At 42.8% G+C, this 15958-nt stretch overlaps 1 protein-coding gene across 1 annotated transcript in view; it reads left to right on the plus strand.

Moving 5' to 3' along the window:
* Window positions 1-1393: 1393 nt before the first annotated feature.
* Window positions 1394-15958, plus strand: part of gpr179 (G protein-coupled receptor 179) — an 82627-nt gene continuing 68062 nt past the window's right edge. Inside the window, exon 1 of the mRNA XM_068013070.1 lies at window positions 1394-2250. Within this exon, the coding sequence (XP_067869171.1) occupies window positions 1394-2250 (857 nt within the window). The remainder of the gene's footprint in view (window positions 2251-15958) is intronic.

Consider the following 15958-nt stretch of genomic DNA (forward strand, 5'->3'; position numbering starts at 1 on the left):
TATATAAATGCAAGTTGTTGTTCACTCAATAGACAGGACATAGACAAGACAGTTTCTCGATTTCCAGCAAATCCTGTGCCCTGAGTTTTCCCGGTAAGGCTGACGTGTTATTGCTCTGCGTGGGGCTTTAAGATGAATGTTTTGTAACAATAATAAATTAAATTAATTACCAGACACATTACTGCCTCTAAGCTTTTTGAATCTGTTAAAAGGATAAGGAAGGAATTGTCCAACATGTGCACAACTGCCCTGGGTTAGACCTTTGGTCAAAGGCGCACACAACACACACACACACAACCATCACTGATGGAACTGATTCCTGTTCTGTCCTTACCTGCCTGCAAATATCAGTGAGAGACCATCTACAAGGACCTGTGTTCAGCGCTGTTGCATTTTTCCCCGGGAACATCTCTTGTTTTTTAAACAATGATAAATGTGCAGAACTTATTTGTCTGAACACGCACCGATGTTAAAAAGCTGCAAAGTAGATATCACAGGGCACGGAGGGTTCCATGTGGATTCGGACGCGGATACAGAGAGGACAACAAGGATAAATATCTACATCTTGCTGCCCTCCAATGGTCAAATATAGGGGGGGGGGGGGGGGGGGGAGAGAATGAACCTTACTCCAATAATGCCCCTTAATTGTGAGGGGAATAAATTCTAGTTTCTTGGATCAGTAACAATACAAATGAAGGCTGAGATTTCGATTAAATGGAGAGATTGACAATGCAAGCTTGTTGCTGGGTTACTCTGAGAAGCTGTTTTACTGACAGCAGCTTGAAAGAGGCAAAGCTGATAAATGTCAATCACCGGCTCTCATCAATGGCTCTTGCATGTGGATTTCATGCCTCCTGTTGCCATGGTGAGCGATTTGCTTTCATCACCGAGGATGCACTATTTGAGAATGAAAAATATTCAGATATATTTCTTTTCAAAAAAGAATGCCCCCGTTGAAATGGTCTTTCCCACTTTTTTTATGCCTGGGCTATTTTTAACCTTCTCCTGTAATGTGCTTCGATTAAAAGGCATGACATTAGGAGATGTGATATTTCAAAGGCAGAGAGCTACAGCTGTCCTGATCTAAAGCTGGGAGATGGAAGCAAAGGGAAACGGAGTATAGATTCCAACAACACACCTACACCATCAATCAGATCGCCATGCATTGGAATAAGACCCTCGTGGACAGCGTGTCTCGCAAACCTCAGCAGCAAGACTGGAGTCATCTCAGACTCTGTGACTTGGGACCAAAATGAGCTGTAACTGCACGAGCTTCTTCAAAACCCAACAAGAGCCCTTGAGCGGTTGCTTAAGGTGTGTCCAGCCCAGCCATCACCACCAACAGGCTTTGTAAATGGGAGATTGGACTAGAACCTGACCGGGAAGGAGTCACATGCACCATCGTCTGGCCATGTCTGTGCTGCGAGTGATTCTCTATATTCACATGGGGGTCTTTGGTGGGTTCGGGAGGCTTCAGAACCACAAGAGCACCCCCAAGCCTGGGCTCTTCAGGGAGTGGAATGGACCGCAGTTCTCCACACTGGTCATGTCTCCAGAAGGCAGGTTGGACAAACCAGATCCGGAGACATCCAAAGCTGCCACCTATTTCCTCTACTCTGGAGACCCCTCCAAGCTGCTGCAGGTTAACTGCACAAGACGGGTAGAGATCAGGGGCATGAAAGCTGAGGCAGCAGTGAACCTGCATTCCTCAGTGCACGGGGCCATTGACACTATGATCCACGCTACCAACTTCCTCAACTTGGTCTTTCAGACCAATGACATGAGGGAGTCCAGTGTGAATGAAGACATTGAGTGGTACCATGCCCTAGTGAGGAGCATCGTTGAAGGAGATGCCAAAATCTACAGGGCGATGCTGATTCTCGACGTACCAACCATCCCTTCCAAATCTCAGCTGGTTCTCCAGGCAACCAAACATGAGAATGAGATCTTCCTGCAGGACCTGTCCTCCGGCTCAGATGACCTGGAGAACCAGACTGCGGACAGCGAGTGGTTCAATAGGTTAAAATACCAAAGGACGCCCAATCTCAACAAGAGGATTTTAAACAATGATCTTCAAACACTAGACACCCCCAAATGGGGCCTTGGAGACAGCTACATGATCGACAAAAGCCACATTAAATGGTCCAGCCCATTCTTAGATTGTGAAGACTATAAATTCATCCCCAAATGGCTTATGACTTTGTCTTCTTCATTCTATGGACTAAAACCCGATCTCAGTCCTGAGTTTAAGTAAGTCTAATAAGATTTCTTGATTAAAAAAAAAATTCTGCCTTACTTGTTCAGTAAAAAGGATTTTACCCATCAGCGTCCAGAGAAATGGAACAATCATAGAAACTCATAGAAACTCAGCCCAGACTAAATGTTAACATAAATATTCCGCGTTTGTTTTCGGTAGAAATTCCGATCAGATTGGAGACTGGATTAGAGTTTTATCCTTCGCTTCAATTTTTTTGACTCTCGTCTCTTAAACTTTCTTCCGTCTCTTCCTACACTCCTTTTCTCCCCTCCTTCCATCTTCACTTCTGCTTTTCATTTTTATAAGATGATTTAAAAAATTATTATTGCAAACAGCAAATCCGCGGTGCAGCCGCAAGTATGTGCAAAGACTGGGGGGTGGAAGGACATTCGTACAAAGTCGATTTGATCTTGTGATTTATATACCCCCAAATGGGAATGCTTCCACATTCCATCTCCAAGTAAGGGCAAATATTAGCCTGGCACAAAAGCTAAACAAATTGCTGCATTCTCAAATCTGGACTCTCCCCTTTGCTCCAAAGTCTATTTAAGATATTTATATCTCCCTTTCTGTGCTAAACCTGTTCTACTTTGAAATAACCTTTGGAAAAGTGCAGGAATGTGACGGTTTTTCTGATACCCTTCAACCTGCCTCATCCCACACATCTATTAGACATGGAGAAGGCAAATAATCCACCTCCCTGCTTCACAATCTCCTTCTTTCTCCTTCCAAGCAGGGAGTCATGCAGAATGCATTGTCTGGGTTTCTTAAAGAGATAAAACTTGTAAGTGCTAGAAACACTCAGCAGGCCAGGCAGCATCTGCGGAGAGAGAAACAGTTAATGTCTCAGGTCCATGAACTGAAACATTAATTTGTTTCTTTCTCCACAGATACTGCCCGACCTGCTGAGTATTTCCAGCATCTTCTGCTTTTATTTCAGATTTCCAGCATCATTTGGGTGACGGTGGTAAAATTCCAAATTTCTACCATCCTTTGTGTGAAGAGTTCCTTGATTTCACTCCTGAACTTCCTTGCTCTAATCCAAAGATTATGTCCCCTTATTCTTGTATCCCGCCGCCTCGCCCACGAGAGGAAATAGGGTAGATCTGAGAAACTATCAAATCCTTTGACTGCCTTAAACACCTGAATTAGATCGCCCATTAACCTGTTAAATTCAAAGGAATACAACCCAGGTTTGCAACCTGTCTTCATAATTTGACCCTTTAAGCCCCGAAAAAACACAAATGCTGAAATCAGAAATAAAAACAAAAAACTGCGGGACGAAAGGTCATGGACCTGAAATGTTAACCTAATCTTCCTCTCTTTACAGATGCTGCCTGACCTGCTGAGTGTTTCCAGCATTTTCTGTTTTTATCTTTGTTTTAAAAAAGCACCACATGATAGGAAAAGAAATTGAAAGTTCACAAACCCTCGAAACAGAGAGAAAAACAAGAATTTATGAGAATTAAATCTAAATGATATATTCACTTGGCTTCATTCACAGTTATCAGAGAGGGTTGCTGCAGCTTCAGTCTTGTGCATACTCTTCACCTGGGAGGCTTTTGCATCCACTGATTCTTTTCTATCCATTAATAGACAGAACTGCATGGGGGTGTGATGCTGAACTGTCACTCTAGGCATCAACCTATCTGTCTATAGACTGATGAATCATCCACTCTCACATCAAAGTAATTTATATATTTAATTAACGTAACTGCTTTAATTGCTGCCAAGTTCATTGTTCATTTCCAGAGGTGAGATTAATAATTGTTCATTGATATGAGCGGGCATAGTCATATCCCGAAGGTAGTAATACTGTAATTTTTCTGTGTGTGGGAGAGGAAAGGGCTCTGCTTCTAAGGGAAAAGTATATCTGCATTATCATAGAGTCATTACAGCACAGAAGGAGGCCATTCAGCTCATCAAGTCCATGCCAGCTCTCTGAAGAGCAATCCAATCAGTCCCATTCCCTTGCTCTATCCCCATAGCCCTGCAAGTTTGTTTCCCTCAAGTGCCTATTCAATTTTCTTTTGAAATCATTGATTGTCTCTGCTCCCACCACCCTCATAGGTGGTGAGTTCCAGATCATTAACAGTCACTGCTTAAAAAAATTTCTTTCTCACAACCCCCTACATCTCTTACCCAAAACTTTAAATCTGTATCCCCTCATCCTTGTTATGTCAGCTAATGGGAACAGCTTGTCTTTGTTTATCTTATCTGAAACTGTCATAATCTTGTACACCTCTATCAAATCTCCACGCAATTTACTTTGCTCCAAGGAGAACAACCCCAGCTTCTCCAACCTAACCTTGTAACTAAAATCCTTCATCCCTGGAACCATTCTGGTAAATCTCCGCTGCACTCTTTCAAGGACCCTCATATCCTTCCTAAAGTGTTGTGACCAGAACTGGATGCAATACTCCAATTGTGACCTAACCAGAGCTTTATAACGATTCAGCATAACTCCCCTGCTTTTCTACTCAATCCCTCTATTTATGAAGCCCAAGATCCCAAATACTTTGTTAAATACTCTCTCAACATGTCCTGTCACCTTTAAAGATCACTGCACATGAACCCCCAGGTCCCTCTATTCCTGCACATTCTTTACAACTGCACCATTATGTCTATATTGCCTCTCCCTACCCCTTCTGTCAAAATGCATCACCTCACACGTCTCTGTATTAAATTTAACTGCCACTTGTCTGCCCATTCTGCTAGCCTATCCATGTCCTGTTGCAGTTGATTGGTATCATCCTCACTGTTTGCCACACCTCCAAGTTTGGTATAGCAGCAAATTGTGAAATTCTTCTCTGTATTCCAAGATCCAAGTCATTTATATAATTCAGAAAAAGCTGTGATTCTAGCACTGCTCTTTGGGAAACACCATTGTCCACTATTCTCCTGTCTGAAAAACAACCATTTACCACAACGTGCTGTTTTCTGTCCTTAAGCCAATTTTTTTTTTTATCCAAGCTGACACTGATCCTCCTATTCCATAAGCCTCAATTTTGTTAACCAGCCTTTTATGTGGTGTTTTGTCAAACGCCTTCTTAAAATACATATAGAGAACATCCAATTCTTTCCCTTCATCAACCTTCTCTGTTACTTCATAAAAAACTTCAATTAGATTAGTCAAGCACGATCTGCCTTTTACAAAGCCGTGCTGGCTATCTTTCATTAACTCAAACCTCACCAAGTGCCTTTTGATTTTTTTTCCCCTTATTATTGTTTCTAAAACTTTTCTCACCACTGATGTTAAACTGACTGGCCTGTAGTTACTAGGAATGTCCATACACCTTATTTTGAAAAAGAGCATCACATTTGCTACTCTCCAATCCTCTGGCACTTCCCTCTTTCATTTAATTATCTTGTGGTTAATATCGCAGAGTTCCTTAACAAGGCACACAGTTTACTGGTAGAGCTTTGGTAGTTTTATCATCTTGCAAACCTACCTCCCATTTCCAATTTTCCTTCCCTTTGTTCCAAGTATTTACATTGATGACTGATTGGCTTCCAAGGAAATGTTAGAATGCTTTCAGACTCAACTACAGGCCAGGCATGTTGGCCAGTCCAGGTAGAGATGATAGGTTTCCTTCTCTGAAGGACATTAGTGAACCAATTTAACTTCATAATTGGTCATGCTGAGCTTTAGAGCTTACAAACACTGGGTTATTAATCTAGTAACATAACCACTATGCCACCGGGTGCAGGCTGTTGCAGCCTGACTGACAGATACCTTGCCCAAGATTGTTGTTTATGTGTCTGTCTTTAATGGAGAATGCAGGCAGACTGTTCCCAGTGGAGGGAACATCACAGCCAAGCCCAATCCTCCTCCACTGACATACAGATATTCCCTTTCCAGAAGAGGATAGCCATCAGCAGTAACAATCCTGGCCATTTTTCCCTCCAATTGCAATAGCCTACTGCCATTCTGACTGAGAAAGGAACACAGGAATTGTTAGATGCAATAAGACCAATAAGACCAAGGTCCAACTAATTCACCTTCTACCATTCAATCAAAACTGGAGTCAAGGGAAATCAGGGGGAAAAACTCTCCACTGGTTGGAGTCTTACCTAGCACAAAGGAAGATGGTTGTGATTGTTGGAGGTCAAAATCTCAGCTCCGGGACATCACTGCAGGAGCTCCTCAGGGTAGTGTCCTAGGCACAACCATCTTCAGCTGCTTCATCAATGACCTTCCCTCCATCATAAGGTCAGAAGTGGGGATGTTTGCTGATGATTGCACAATGTTCAGCACCATTCGTGACTCCTCAGATACTGAAGCAGTCTGTGTCCATATGCAGCAAAACCTGAACAACATTCAGGCTTGGACTGATACGTGGCAATTACATTCACACCACAAGTGCCAGGCAATGACCATCCCCAACAAGAGAGAATCTAACCATTTCCCCTTGACATTCAATGGCATTACCCTCGCTGAATCCCCCACTATCAATATCCTGGGGGGGGGGGGGGGGGGGTTACCATTGACCAGAAACGGAACTGGACCAGCCATATAAGTACTGTCACTACAAGAGCAGGTCAGAGGTTAGGAATCCTGCACTGATTAATTCACCTCCTAACTCCCCAAAGCCTGTCCACCACCTACAAGGCACAAGTCACAAGTGTGATGGAATGCTTTCCACTTTCCTGGATGAGTGCAGCCCCAAAAACACTCAAGAAGCTCTACACCATCCAGGACAAAGCAGCCCGCTTGATTGGCATCCCATCCACCACCTTTAACATTCACTCCCTCTACCGCCGACGTACAGTGGCGACAGTGTGTACCATCTACAAGATGCACTGTAGAAACTCACCAAGGCTCCTTCGACAGCACCTTCCAAACCTGCAACCTCTACCTAGAAGGACAAGGGAACACCACCACCTGCAAGTTCCCCTTCAAGCAACACACCATCCTGACTTGGACCTATATCACCATTCCTTCACTGTCGCTGGGTCAAAATCCTGGAACTCCCTCCCTAACAGCACTGTGGGTGTACCTGCACCAGATGGACTGCAGTGATTCAAGAGGGCGGCTCACCACCACCTTCTCAAGGGAAATTAGGAATGGGCAATAAATGCTGGCCTAGCCAGCGGCCGTGAAAGAATAAATTTTAACAAGTCCCATTATATAACGATAATGGAGTTGTTGACTAATCACAGCGATCAATCTCTATCAATGAATTTACAACAAACCCAGACTGAGGTGAGGAAAACTCCCAGTGGTGGAGAGTTTTGGGAACCATAGGTTCAAAGTCACTTTTTCCTCCCAAGCATGCCCCACTCACCCCACGTTATGCCTCCAATTACTAATTTGCTATATCCCAAAATGTTAACAAACTCAGCACAGGCCAGAGATAGAACATCGGAGTTCCCAGGTTGAGAGGAAGCTAGATAAATCTATGAGGAAGAAAGGAATAGAAAGATATGCTGATAAGGTAAGATGTGAGGAGGGTGCTGTGGATCCTAAAAACTCGTGTAGACTAGTGGGCCATATGGTCTGCTTCTGTGCTGTAAAATTCTGTGTAATTCTTTGTAACTATGTACAGCATGGAGAGGCCTAAGCTGGTAACTCACTTTCTGATTTTCCTTCCAGTCCTGTCAAGGCAGAGGGGGTTATTCTCTGCCCAGCATTACCACCCGATGGTATAGCCAACAGCAGGGACTTACCGACTGTGAATTTGATGCAAACCCACATTCTACTAATCTCTGGTACCACAGAGACACAAACACATTAATTTAAATCTCAGTGACCTTCAGCGCAGTCAAGCACTTTCTCAGTTTAGAAATACTCTTGTAAAGAGCTGACACAGACACCGTGGGCTGAATGCTGTCCTCCTGTTTGGCAAATGTCTATCGCTCTAACCATCAGTGAATTGCAGGAGATAACAAAACAGACTTATTTATACATCAGACAGAAGTGAGTCAACAGGAGCATTCAGGCAGAATCTGTTCACTGTGCAGTCACTAATAATGCCATTCCACTATTGTCAATCTGACAAATGAATTTTAACGGTTAAGATCAAAATAGATTTTAAAATCAGATTGGTCCTCCTCTCAGGGCTGGGCTCAACAATGGCTATGAGCTCGCCTTGTTTTGAATGAATTCTGCTGCACGATTGGTGACCATTTCTTCAGCCGTCTAGCCCCCAATCTCTAGAATTCCCTCCCTAATCCGCTCCACCCCTCTCTCCTCCTTTAAGACACTCCTTAAAACCTACCTCATCTGTCCTGTTGTCCCCTTCTTTGGCTTAGTGTCAATTTGTGTCCGACTGCGCTCCTGTGAATCGGCTTGAGACGTTTTACTCCATTCACAGCGCTATATAAATGCAATTTATTGCATTTTTCACATACAGCAAATAAGCTGATTTGGAGGAAGAGGGTAGGTCAATAGGTTAGATCCCAATTTTCACCTCTGGCCCGAACATAATCCGGATTGGGGATGAAATTTTCTTCTCGTTCCCACAAGCTGTCAGGATCTCACATGATATGTTTTTGATATCACAATCTAATTTCTGGCATCCACAGCACAGAACTGCCCAGAGTTGGGCAATTGGCAGATGCATTCTGGTGTGGGAAGTGAGATATCACACTGGTGCATGAGGGCACACTGACCTGAGGTTGGAGCTGAGGCTTAACATTGACAGAATAGAGGGAGCTTTACTCTGCACCTAACCTTGCTGTTTATGGCTCGGGAGTCCTTGATGCAGACATTGGGGTGTGAGATGAAAGGTGTTCTATCCTTCACCTCGATGAGCACAAAAAACCCTTGAAAGAAAGAAATTAACATGAAATATTTTTGGTTTAAATGAAATTGACTTGTGTCAAGGCAAGTATTTTTCCATAATATTCTGTCCATATTACACCATATGCAATCTGTGAAGATAATTTGTTAATTCCTCGAGGTTTATTTATTTGTATTTAAATTTGACCAAACTGTTGCTGATGACTAAGAATAGACTATTGCATTTTGTCTGAGTGCTTAAATGTTAATTTAATGCGTAGGGAAATGAAGCAGACTTGGATTCTCAGTTGATGAATCTGTGCCATGTGAAACTATATTCTTTGTTGGAGTTGAGACTCACAGTTATCTTATAGCAGCCTCAAGTACAGAAATATAGAATCATACAGTCGAGAAGGAGACCATTCGGCCCATCATGCCTGTGCCAGTTCTTTGAAAGAGCTATCCAATTCGTCCCAAACCTCTGCACTTTCCCCATAGCCCTGCAAATTTATCCTTTTCAAGTATATTTGCATTCCCTTTGAAAAGTTACCTTTGATTCTGCTATCACCACCCATCCAGGCAGCGCATTCCACATCCTAACAACTCACTATGTAAAAATAATTCTCTTCATCTCCCTCTGGTTCTTTTGCCCAGTACCTTAAATTTACTTCCTCTGGTTACTGATCTTCATGCCAGTGGAAACAGTTTTTCCCAATTTACTCTATCAAAGCCCCATATAAGTTTGAAAACCTCATTAAATCTCCCCTTAACCATCTCTGCTCGAAGGAGAACAATCCCAACTTCTCCAGTCTCTCATCCCTGGCACCATCCTAGTAAATCTGCTCTGCACCCTCTCATAGGCCTTGACAGTGCCAACAGATTCAGTTGTGCCTATTTACTTCAATGGCCTTCCTAATATCTCATTCCACAGGTCTATGGCCAAAGTTAGCAAAACAACGATCACTCGGTACCATCCACCACCACCCCACTGCCAAATCCAATATCTATCATTCCAGGTTTGGATGTGGCAAGGGATATACAGAGGAGTGCAGCTCCTACCCACATATCTTACTCACACCCATTGACAACTTCAAACCATTTTAACAGTCTCACCATGGCTTTCTAATCCAGATGGAGTATCCAGTTGTAGTACTTAATGTGTCAGCTGTGGCTCAGTCAGTAACACACTTGCCTCTGAGTTAGAAGACTGTGGGTTCAAGTCCCAATCTAGCAATACAAGCTGAAAATCTATACTGATACACCCAGTGCAGTACTGAGGGAGAGCTGCACTATTACGTGTCCTGTCTTGCAGATGCAATGTTAAACTGAGGCCCTGTCTACTCTCTCAGCTGGGCATAAAAGTTTACATGGCATTACTTTGAAGAACAGGGAAGTTTTCCCCAGTGTCCTGGGCCAATATTTATCCCTCAATCAACTATAATAAGTTACCTAGTCCTTAGCACATTGCAGTTTGTGGGAGCTTGCTATGCACAAATTGGCTGCCACATTTCGTACATTACAACTGTTACAACACTTCAAAAGTACTTCATTGACTGTGATGTGCTATGGTTGTGAAAGGTGCTATATAAATGCAAGTCTTTTAATCCATTGACTGTTCTTGTCTTTCTATTGGATTTTCGATGTATAATAACATTAGTGAGCAGCTGGCTTTTAGAGTAATTGGGTGCATACAATAACTAGCTGTTGAATCAAGTCAGTCAATGAAAAAGGTGCTACTGTATGCACTTAAAAATTATCACATTAATACTCTGTGATATAAAGGTTATTTGTTCTCAGAATACTTACTTAGAAAAGTAAGAAAAACTTGTACTTATACATCTGTTTATTGCATCTCTGGGAGAGGAACAAAGAATCTTCACGTCAATTAATTTTGGCATGTAGTCACTGTTGTTATGCAGCAAACATGAGAGCCTGTTTTTGCACACGGCAAAATCCACAAAACATTAGTGATGAATGACCAGTCAATCCATTGAATGTTGTTTGAGGAATGAATGCTGATCAGAGCTCCCTTGTCTTTGAATATTTTTTATTTCTTTCATGGGATGGGGGCGTCACTGGCCAGGCCAGCATTTATTGCTCATCCCTAATTCCCTTGAGAAGGTGGTGGTGAGCTGCCTTCTTGAACCGCTGCTGTTCGTGTGGTTAAGGTACTCATACAGCAATAATCCCTCGAAATTTTTTTTAATGTGCACGGCCTGATTTTTTTTCAATGCGCAGTACATTTGATTTTTTGCGTGGCCGTGTACGTGTGGTATTTAATCTGGAACAAAGCCTGTATTGTACCTTCCAGGCTGCTGGACACATGTGCAGCTGAGCAGGACCATTGCTAAGGGGCCATTCTTCTCATGTGAGCCAAGATAGTGAACACAGCAGGCTATTTGGAAGGAAGACTTGCATTTATATAGGGCCTCGGATTAATGTTGCATCCATGAAGAAAGGCTGGTCAATTACCATACAATAAGGTAAAACAAGCAGAAAGCTGGAATTATATAACTAGGACAGCAGGGTGCTGGTCTCGGAAATAATGCTGAGGTCATGTAATCCACAGGTCAGACCACACAGCACTGTGTTCAATTGTGGTATGAAAGCCAATCCTTGCACTGGAGAGAGGAGCAACAAGTGTAAAGGGAATGAGCAGTAATTCTGCAATTCCCTCCCTGAGCCTCTCTAACTCTCTCTCCTCCCTGAAGCCACTCTTTAACCAAGCTTTTCTTGTCCTAATATTTTCTTGCACGGCTTGGTGCCAAATTTTGCTTTATAATGCTCCTGTGAAGTTTGGGATGTTTTACCATGTTAAGGATGTTACATCAATGCAAGTTGTTATTGTGAGGGAACGAGAATACATTTTGCGGATCAGCAGGAAAAGTTAAAGGAGGAATTCAGTGGGGAATATAAAATGTAAAACCCAGAATATTATTTCAATCACAACAACAATTTATATCATGTCTTTAAAGTAATAAAACGTCTCAAGGCGTTATCGAGCACAATTTGCCATCGCGCTGCGTAAGGACATATTAGGACAGGTGACAAAAAGCTTGATCAAAGAGATAAATTTTAAGGAACGTCTTAAAGGAAGAGAGAGAGGCGGCGAGGTGGAGAAGTTTAGGGAGAGAATTCCAGAATTTAGGGGCTTGGCAGCTGAAGGCACATCCACCAATTGAGCAGCGATTAAAATCGAGGAGACTCAACAGGTCAGAATTGGATGAAGACAGAGATCTCAGAGGTTTGTGGGGATGGGGAAGGTTACAGAGATCGGGAGGGGTGAGTTCATGGAGGGATTTGAAAACAAGGATGAGAATTTTATGATCGAGCTGTTACTTAAACAGGACCCAGTGTTGGTCAGTGAGCACAGGGTTGATAGGTGAACATGATTTGGTGTCAGATAGGACACAGGCAGCAGAGTTTTGGATGACCTCAAGTTTATGGAGGGTAGAAAGTGGAGGCCGGCCAGTCGAGCATTGGTATAGTCAAGTCTGGAGGTAACAAAGGAATGGATGAGGGTTTCACCAGCAGATGAGTAGAAGGAGGGGTGGAGTTGGGTGATGTTCCAGAGGTGGAAATAGGCGGTCTTAGTGATGGCATGGATACATGGTTACTAGCTCATCCCAACTCATTTCAAATTAAGCCAAGATAGTGCGAGCAAAGGAAATCATCTTAAATTAATTAAAAATAAAAGTCAAGTAAATAAAAGGAAACACTTTCTTGCTAAAGTGGAAGCAAAAAGATTAGGGACATTCCAATTGCAGTTGGATGTTATAATGAGGCAGTCAGTGCTTGGAGAGTGATAAGCATCGACATCCTAGTGGCTTTTGCTCATGTTATTATTACTTTTTATGGATTTAATTATGGATTTTCTATATATGGCTTTCACAGTTACTGTAACAAGATGGTCGGTTGGTATTAACTTGTAATTATAGCTTCACAATCATTACACCACACACCTGTAGCTCACCCCATCTAATTAATCTAGGTGTTCACATGCACCATTGGTCCAGGAGCAAACCTATTTTCTGTTTAATCCTTTTATTTGAAATATTGATCAAAGAATGTGCTCAAATCACTAAGTCAAAGAGTATTACATCTGTATTTTGTGTGGATTATAGATCAGAGCCGATCTGTACCTCAACTCCGTTTATCCGCCTTGGTTCAATATTCCTCCATACCCTTACCCAACAAAACTCTATCGATCTCAGTCTTGAACATTTAAATTGACCCCCTGCACCCTCAGCGTTTCCAGACTTCCATTACTTTTTATATGAGCAAGTGATTCTTGATTTCACTCCTAAATAGCTGTAATTTTATGATTGTGTGCTCTTGTTTTGGTTGCATATATTTAAACTATGTAAAAGCTTTGAAATACACAGACCACACCCCCATGTGTAAATTTCTGTGTCGCATTAAAATAAAGTATAAAGAAAGAAAGCTAGTTTGACCTGCAATGAACCTGAAGATCAGCCTAGGAGCAATTAGTCTCAAAATGACCTTCGGAAGGCAGAGCAATTCAGCTTAATGAGAACAACAACTTGCATTTACATAGCAACATTCATGTAGTAAAACATCCCAAGGCACTTCACAGGAGGGTTATCAAACAAAATTTGACACCGGGCCACAGAAGAAAGATATTAGGACAGGTGACCAAAAGGTTGATCAAAGCGGCAGGTTTTAAGGAGTGCCTTAAAGGAGGAGGGAGAGACGTGAAGAGGCGGAGAGGTTTGGGATGGGAATTCCATGGCTTAGGGCCCAGATTGCTGAAGGCACAGCTACCAATAGTGGAGTGATTAAAATTTCAGATTCTGTAGAGGCCAGAATTGGAGAAGCACCGAGATCTTGGAGGGTTTTTAAATTCACTCTTAGGTTGTGAGCGTCACTGGCAAGGCCAGCATTTATTGTCCATCTTTTCAGTAATGACTTGATGCAACTGAATGGCTTGCTTGGCTATTTCAGAGGGCAGGTAAGAGTGAACCACATTGCTGTGGGACTGGAGTCACAGGAAGGCCAGACTGGGTAAGGACAGCAGGTTTCCTCCCCAGAAGGATGTTAGTCAACGAGATGGGCTTTTATAACAATATAGTAGTTTCATGATCATTATTAACAAAACCAGCATTTGATTTCAGATTTATTAATTGAAACTGGTTAGGCCCCAACTAGAGTACTGCGTCCAGTTCTGGTCACCACACTTCAGGAAGATGTGAGGGTCCTTGAGAGGGTGCAGAGGAGATTTACCAGAATGGTTCCAGGGATGGAGAATTTTAGTTACAAGGTTAGGTTGGAGAAGCTGGGTTTGTTCTCCTTAGAACAAAGGAGATTGAGGGGAGATTTAATAGAAGTGTACAAGATTATGACAGGCTTAGATAAGGTAGACAAGGAAAAACTGTTCCCATTAACTGATGGTCCAAGGATGAGGGAACACAGATTGAAGGTTTTGGCATGATATACAGGGGAAATGTGAGAAATAACGTTTTTATGCAATGAGTGGTACTGACCTGGAACTCACGGCCCATGAGGGTGGTGGAAATGGAGACAATCAATGATTTCAAAAGGAAATTGGATGGGCACTTGAAGGGAATAAATTTGCAGGGCTACAGGGGACTGGGACGGATTGAACTGCTCCGTGGAGAGCCAGCATGGACTAGATAGGCTGAATGGCCTCCTCTGCCGCAAATAACTCTATGAACTTAAGCTCCCCCAGCTACCGTGGTGGGATTTAAACTCGAACTTCCAGAGCATTAGTCTGGGTTCTGGATTGTTAGCCCAGTAACATTATCACTATGCTACCACTCCTGCAGTGGGCTGGGGTTAAGGGCATGGGGTTGGAGGCAGTTACAGAGGGTGAGGCCATATCGGAATTTGAAAATAAGGTTGAGAATTTTTAAACTGAGGCGTTTCCAGACTGGGAGCCAATCAATGTAGGTCAGCGAGCACAGGGATGATGGGCAAACAGGACTTGGTGTGAGTTAGGATAAGGGTAGCAGTGTTTTGGGTGAGCTCAAGTTTATTTAGGGTGAAAGATGGGAGATTGACCTAAAGAGTGATCTTAAAGGGGCTCACCAGCTTACACACTGCTTCACTTTAGCAGTGGAATAATACCTGCTGCAATACATACCATAAAGTTCCCATTCTTTACAAAGCAACATATCCTTCAACCTACTATAGGATACCTGCTGGTGTTCAAAAAAAAGTTGAGATGTACTTCAAGGGCATGGTTGAATCTTGTATGCCTGTGTGACCACTGGATCGATAGACTCTCATTATACTGCAGGCTCTTTGCCACTTCTAGCCAAGGCCAGTGACCCTCTGCACTGCCAACTGCCTGTTAAATTTTAATTTTGACAAAGAGCTAACAGGGCAGCCTTGGCACTTTGCTAACAGTTAAATAAATAATGTTAAATTTAGCAAGTTCTCGGGGCAAGTAATTGGGTTTTACAAACTGGTGCAACATAGCAGCTAGGGTTGGTCTCACACTAAAAGGGCGGCACAGTGGCGCAGTGGTTAGCACTGCAGCCTCACAGCTCCAGGGACCCGGGTTCGATTCTGGGTACTGCCTGTGCGGAGTTTGCAAGTTCTGCCTGTGTCTGCGTGGGTTTTCGCCGGGTGCTCCGGTTTCCTCCCACATCCAAAGACTTGCAGGTGATAGGTAAATTGGCCATTGTAAATTGCCCCTAGTGTAGGGAGGTGATAGGGAATATGGGATTACTGTAGGGTTAGTATAAAATGGGTGGTTGTTGGTCGGCACAGACTCAGTGGGCCGAAGGGCCTGTTTCAGTGCTGTATCTCTAAATGGAACAACAAATATAATAGTCAGATAATAAGGCAGAAAAATAAAATGCAAGGCTCCAGAGTTAATCATAAGGCTTTATAATGTACAGATCTGAATTAAACTTCTTGTACTGTGTATTTTTTAAATTCATTCTTTGGATGTGGATGTCACTGGAAAGGCCAGTATTTATTGCCCATCC

Source organism: Heterodontus francisci, chromosome 33 (assembly GCF_036365525.1).
Source record: "Heterodontus francisci isolate sHetFra1 chromosome 33, sHetFra1.hap1, whole genome shotgun sequence".
Taxonomy (NCBI): Eukaryota; Metazoa; Chordata; class Chondrichthyes; order Heterodontiformes; family Heterodontidae; genus Heterodontus; species Heterodontus francisci.